General features: G+C 39.6%; 2 protein-coding genes across 2 annotated transcripts in view; one reads left to right on the top strand and one right to left on the bottom strand.

The window, feature by feature from the left end:
• Positions 1 to 4856, top strand: part of cep72 (centrosomal protein 72) — a 15479-nt gene extending 10623 nt beyond the window's left edge. The window contains exons 9-15 of the mRNA XM_014008666.1: positions 713 to 882; positions 949 to 1042; positions 1139 to 1317; positions 2782 to 2908; positions 2943 to 3099; positions 3201 to 3308; positions 3593 to 4856. Of these exons, the coding sequence (XP_013864120.1) occupies positions 713 to 882; positions 949 to 1042; positions 1139 to 1317; positions 2782 to 2908; positions 2943 to 3099; positions 3201 to 3261 (788 nt within the window). The 3' untranslated portion in view covers positions 3262 to 3308; positions 3593 to 4856. The remainder of the gene's footprint in view (positions 1 to 712; positions 883 to 948; positions 1043 to 1138; positions 1318 to 2781; positions 2909 to 2942; positions 3100 to 3200; positions 3309 to 3592) is intronic.
• A 1010-nt stretch (positions 4857 to 5866) lies between these two features.
• Positions 5867 to 6508, bottom strand: part of tppp (tubulin polymerization promoting protein) — a 22703-nt gene continuing 22061 nt past the window's right edge. The window contains exons 4-5 of the mRNA XM_014008789.1: positions 6308 to 6461; positions 5867 to 6212 (exon numbers count right to left, since the gene is read on the bottom strand). Of these exons, the coding sequence (XP_013864243.1) occupies positions 6003 to 6212; positions 6308 to 6461 (364 nt within the window). The 3' untranslated portion in view covers positions 5867 to 6002. The remainder of the gene's footprint in view (positions 6213 to 6307; positions 6462 to 6508) is intronic.

Here is a 6508-nt window from a genome sequence, read left to right as displayed (position 1 = left end):
ACTTTTACTCAAGTAATATTCCTAAAGGAGACTTTAACTTTTACCAAAGTAATTTTATGGTAAGATACTTGTACTTTTACTCAAGTATCACTTTTTGGTACTTTATACAACACTGTATATTTAACAAAGCCTTTATTGTGTTGGTTTTGAAAATGCACAACTGTCAATATTTCTCTTATGGAGACATTAAAGTACCTGTGACATGCATATCCTTCAAATACAAAAAGTCAAAGAAAACATCTTTATACTTAAGAAAACGGGCATAGTTCAGATTATTTTACCCATTTTGTCTCATAACTGGCCTATTTTTTTTTAAATTTGGCTCAGCCAAAGTGAAACAGGAAGTGACATCAAAGGGGGATTCATTAATAAAATAAACTCTCTGGTTTTTGTTTATTAAAACAAAATTATTTAAACTTTAACTCTTCTTCGTCTCTCTTTAATAACGACTCAAAATAATCTAAAGAAACATCAGATTCTTCTCTATAGTCTGTTTTGTAACAACGCTCTTCACATTCAGACATTCCCCTTTGACATCACTTCCTGTTTCTTCACTTGCAAATATCTCAACAACTGTTCAGCTCAGCGACGTGAATTTTTTTTTGCAATATGTTATCGATGTTATCTTTCCAAAAACGCATTCACATTTATTTCAAAAGATTTGACGTCACAGGCACTTTAATAAATGTGTCTTTTTACACCGTTTTTCTAGATCAAAGTCATYGTCACGTTTCTTCTTTCGTTAACATTCGGCCTCCCAGTCCACTTCATCGTGGTTTGAATCTCTCGGACCCCTCTAATCCCATCTTACATCCYGCGAGGCTGAGCTTTAAGAAGACGGACGGGGGGACCAACCTGCAGCCTGCCGACAAGAAAAAAAAGGTTTGTACATCATTCGTTTAAGATTCCGTTTCCCCTGACGCAAATCTKTTTGAATTCTCCTCTCAGGGCGGTTATCGGAAACCCCTGGAGATGCTCCTCAATCTGGTGGACAAACACTGGAGGGGGGAGAGGTCGCTGCATCAAAACAACAGCTTCCTGTGTGAGTTGGGAGTGTTCTTTTGGGGGGAATCTTGAGTTCAAGAAGCTAAGAAGACRTTGATGAAAGCGTTCCCGTCTCTTCTATTTCTGGCTGCAGCTCAGGCGGTCCAGATCCTCTCCATGATGGAGAGCGACATTTCCAGCCGCGAGGCCGAGGTCAGGACCTTGAGGCGGAACGTCGAAGCGCTCAGCTTTCAAGTGGCCGCACGAGAGGAGGAGCACAAAAACCAAGTCCGAAAGCTCTCTGCTCAGCTGGAGGAAGCTCGGAGAGAGGCGGTGTGTTGCCTTTCAGTTCGAAATAATAAATGTGACCCGTCACATCGAAACCAGGATTAAGACCAAATATATAATATGAAATGGGGGTGTCAGTTCAATGAACTGTCTGAAATATAATCCTAAAAAAATTTTTTTGAAGATTTTTTTTAGCGGTAGCAACAAAAAACATGATTTTGGGGAAAAACACCTTAAAATTTAGATTTTTTTCCCTGTGAGCTAGCAATGTTTTTGTTTCTTTCCAACTTGGAAATCTTAATATACAAATACTGTTTGAGGTTTCCTCTTCATATTGACATCAAAAATAAATTTACACAAAATTAGGATTCAGCAGCGCCGTATCTGAGATTTTTCAGTGTAAGGGGYCACAATATTCAAAGAGGGGCCAAGTATTTGATCAGCATCCTTGCACACAAATCGCTGGCATTGGTAAGGTGCATGTATTTAACCAGTCGCACGTTTGAACACTTGTAATTTAAAAAAAGCTTGCACAGAACATACATGTCAACTTGTACGGATTGTCTATAAGTTTTAAGGATTTTACGTCATTTTGCAGATATACGGACGTATAGAACAATCTCACAGATTTTTTTCAAGTCTTACRSAGTTTTTCAAAACTTCATTTTCAAATTTATCTAACATGTCAGAGCCTGTAGGATGATTTAAAAAACAATAACATCAAACAGCCATCTTCCAACCTGTTCTGCCGCTAGAAATAAGTTTTGAACTTTTTCCGCTCTCCTCTCCTCCTGGCGCTTTCATGTCCACAGCCGACAGACCCCCCCCACYCCCGCGGGTGCGAGTTTTACTGATTTTTTGCAAAATTTACGGATTTTTGAGGCTCTTTATACAGGTACACGTCCAAAGAGRTTGACGTGTATGCAGTACATCCTCCTTACCAATTTCACATGCATTTTTAYAGTGCATAGATAAAATACTCTCAAACARMMWGYRWGWGARWSMAKCCAKCMWTYRTKWGTKRRWWGAGTTTTTCTGCAGGATTGTTCAAATTTTAAGAAAAGAAAAAGACTTCAATTAGCTTTRTTCATRCAGGACTTTTCTATTCGTCTCATTAGCRCCTCTARTGTTTGGACAYGGAACTGCACCCAGCAGCATTGCTCTTGGGCAAAGGACAGATGAGTGACAGGACAGGGGCACTTCAGGGGGCCRATCAAAKTTCAACAGGGGCCARTGCCCCTGTGGCCCCGCCCCTAGAACCGCCCCTGGGATTCAGACCAAACAGTAATGTATTAATGTAACCAACAGGACAAATTAAGTCTTATCTCTGGATAAGTTTATGATATCAGAAGGATCCAGGTRTCAAAATGTAGCTTTTAAAGCAGGAATCTGAAAATGTAATTAGGTCATTTTGACCAAATTTGACTTAATCCTCATTTCGATATGATGGGTCACAAATAATCAATAAATAAAGAGCAGTGTTGTTCATCGTTGTCAAACTCAACGCAGGGCAAACTCAACGAGCAGCTCCGGATCGTCTTGGAGGAAAACGTCGCTCTGCAAAAGCAGCTTATTAAGCTGGAACGCCAGTATCTCAAGTCCATGACGAAAAGCTCCCCCATGACTCAGATCCGAGGCAGGTGCAGCTGCTGACACKCACAYAGCAYGAGCCCGTGCCCGTTCTCAYCACCGACTCCACYGTGTGTGTTTGACAGAGGCTCAGAYGGAGGTGGAGGAGCTGAGAAAGGAGATYGAGTGTCTGAAGATGAGGGTGCAGGAGGACGAGAAGCTCCAGGAACTGTCCAGCATGCTTCAGGAAAGCCACAGGTGAGAAGATCCACAGTGTGGGCGCAGCGACGCTAACCCACAACTAAATCAGCCGCCTTGTTGGTTGTTGACACGATTTGTCGTCTGTGTTTATGCTGCAGGTCCCTGGTGGCCACGAACGAGTGCTTGCTCGCTGAGCTTAGGGGAAGTGGAGAACATTAAAGCCAGCATTCGAAGGAAGTTGTGCAAACCGGGATAAAAAGCACGAGGTGCAATAAGTTCCCTTTTCTTTCTCCCTTTCTATTTATTTCACTCCAGCCTACATTTACATTTTCACCCTTTCGATGAAGCGTTTCTTACCTTGAAAGAATATGTATAAGCTGTCCTCTGGATGTAAACACCCAACAGGGAACAGCAATTCATTCACCAAACTTTGTATATAAGTGAGTGTCTGGTTGTTATGTTAACAAATGATTTTAGGGGGGAAACTGGGAGAAGGTCATAATGTGTTTCCTGGATCTGTGGCAAGATTGTGTCTCTTTTTACTTTTTAGGTCAGCCGAGCATCCGTGGGCTTTGTGGCAGAGGGGCGAATGCATCAAGGCTGCAGCTGCACGGTGACTTTATTTATGCCTCTGCCTCGGGGCTGGAGTGCTGCTCTGACACACACACGCACGCACGCACACACACTTTTCCTCTTGCAAAACCTTTAACACACACCTCGGCTGACCAGCTTTGAATTATATGGTGCACGGGATGAATGTAGCTTTTGCTTTTAGTTGAATTTCACAGGTCAGTAGAAAACAGACATAAACACGTGACAGAGGTTCTAGTGTTTTTTTATTTATTTTTTTTTTTAGTTTTTATTTTTCAATAACGCACTAAAAATCAAGAATGCAATGTAAGAAATATAAAGAAAAAAACACTGCATGCACTTTGGAACACAATAGAGCTTTAAAGTTATTTGAAAGGAATTAAAAAATGTTCTTCCACATTAAAAGGTGCACAGTATTTGGCATTAAGCACAAAAACTAATAATAAAAATACTCAAAAGCTACTGCAGCGGAGGAAACCCAACACAGATGCATGATTCTTCATCAGCTCAGGCTACAGGTAATACTGTCTGCTTGGAAAAAATAGTTTTTACAAAACGAAAAAAAAAAAGTATGTTTGCAGTTTTCCCTTTATCCGTTACAGTATTGAAGTAAAAGTTAAAACCCCTGCTTTTCTTTTGTTTCAGTTAAATCTGTGCCTTAGATGACAGCACCACACATACAAAAGGTACAGACAAATAGAATAGCATTAGAGGGTTGCTTTACACAAACAGTTTGATACAAGCAAGATCCCACAGTTTCAATACTTATTTTTTTGTTTTTGTTTTTTTAGCAAGGAAATATGTAAATCTGACTAGTAGTCTGGAGTCACAGCAGGCACAGCAGTTTTCAGAAAGAGACAAACTCTGTCATCTATATATATGCTTCTGAATCAGATGCAAAATACAGAACATGCACAAGTACAGCAACACAGAAAAAACATAAAATCAGTGTCTTTAAATTAGATCACGTGGCAGAAAGCCTTTTTAATATATCTACATGATCGTAGCACAAATATATTAGAAATACTGTGTAAATCTGAAGTAAAACGGTAAAAATACAATCTTGTACAACTGTGCTCATAAAGTAGAGTAGAAGTTCTGCTTTTTTTGTCGAAATCACGAATTTAATGACTCAAAATGCTTGTTGGTTTGGTTTGTGTGAAATTAAGACAATAATTGTTTAGAAGCTACAGGCAGATCCATTAAAGTTTGCATGAAAGGAATTATGTTTTACATAAAAAAGGAAAAGCAAAAGTTATGATCATGACTTTTAACACAAGCTGTTAACACTGTTTGTTTTTCTTCTTGTCTATGCAAATGTACGGAAGCCCACAGGAGCCTTTAAAAATAATTATTATTTTGTATAGGTTTGGAATATTTACACATCGGCAATAAGTACCTCACGTTTAAAAACCGTTTTTCTTTAGATTATATTCTAGATCAGAGGTTCTGAAACTGGGGTCCGTGAGAGGTATCCTGGGGGTTCTYAAAACATTTCACTAAATTGTTAATATGGTTTTTACTTTCAAAAATGCATGGAGAACAATGAACTAATAAAACAAACATAATTAACATAATAAAAATATATATTCCCATGGCATTAAGGGGTTGAAATGACAATAAATTATCTTTTAAAACACCATGGGGTTTATGAGGGGGTCCCTGGAATTTGTTTCGCCCTTGTAAGGGGTCCCCAGACCCAGATGGCTTGAGACCCCCTGTTCTACATTTTTAATTGGCCTTTCAGGACTTCCATACAAATGAATGAAAGAGCTTTCATGATCATTTAAACCTGAACAGCAGATTTCCTAAATAAACAACAGTTGACAAGTGAAGGTTAAAGGAATACTGAAAATGCAATTAAGGGGAAAAAAAAAAGAACGAAAACATCAATATATCTCTGTCCATAAAACTGTGCTAATCATCTTATACACTGCAAAACTAATTACCTATACCTTTTTTTCTCAATTAAATATGAATTCTAGAAACATTTTCATTAAAAAGTGCAACGTTGTTTATTCATCAAGCTGTTGTCCTGCTTCTGTTTTTCTTGGCATCTTGTTCATTGTGCTTGGTAAATATCTAGGGCCTTATCATAACAAGAGTTTCAGTTTTCATAGCAGGGCAGCTTCTCTCAGTGTTTGGCAGTCACTTGCTATCAGACAGGAATGTACCAGCTGGTGATGACTTTGTAAAAATAGATGTAAACAGTTTTCCAGTTCTCACACAAAGAGAGGAACTAATTTTTTTTATTTCACACACACAAACATACATAAAATAAACGGGCGGGAAAAGTTATGAAATGGTAATTTTTTTGTGCTTTCTTTTAGTACTCTTAATTAAAAAAAAATCATCCTGGCAGTTGGCCTTCACATGGGCCTACCCTCGCCAGGTTTGTTCACTTTCTTTTCATATGACCCTCGATGTTTGTATCCTGAGACGTAGCCCGATGTGTCGACCACGTCTACGCGCCCGGCCTTCCCCTTCCCGCGGCCGGTTTCGTCGAAGCGCTCCTTGTGCGACCCCGTGAACTTGCTGGTGTCTGTGAGGCGGCTCACCGTCGGAGAGGCCACGGCCCTCTGTCGGAAAGTTTGCACAACGTTTGAGCTGTAGCTCACRATCGCAAGTCAAAAGGGGGTGTGAGTCTTTATGAATTGCACAAATGACATCTTACTGTGACTCCTGCGATGACCGGTGCCTTCCCCTCGATCAGCTTAAAGACCTCAGCTTCCGCATCCTCTCCGGTCTTGTCCTTATATTTCTTCCGGGCAAGTTCTCCAAGGGCAGCCTTGAATTCATCAAATGTGATGGTGCGACAGGATTTCTTCCTAAAATATATATAAAAAAACAAGATTGAGTGTAGTATATATATATA

Source organism: Austrofundulus limnaeus, unplaced genomic scaffold (assembly GCF_001266775.1).
Source record: "Austrofundulus limnaeus strain Quisiro unplaced genomic scaffold, Austrofundulus_limnaeus-1.0 Scaffold52, whole genome shotgun sequence".
Lineage (NCBI taxonomy): Eukaryota > Metazoa > Chordata > Actinopteri > Cyprinodontiformes > Rivulidae > Austrofundulus > Austrofundulus limnaeus.
Note: the sequence above shows the minus strand (reverse complement) of the source record. Positions and strands in the feature narration are given on the sequence as shown.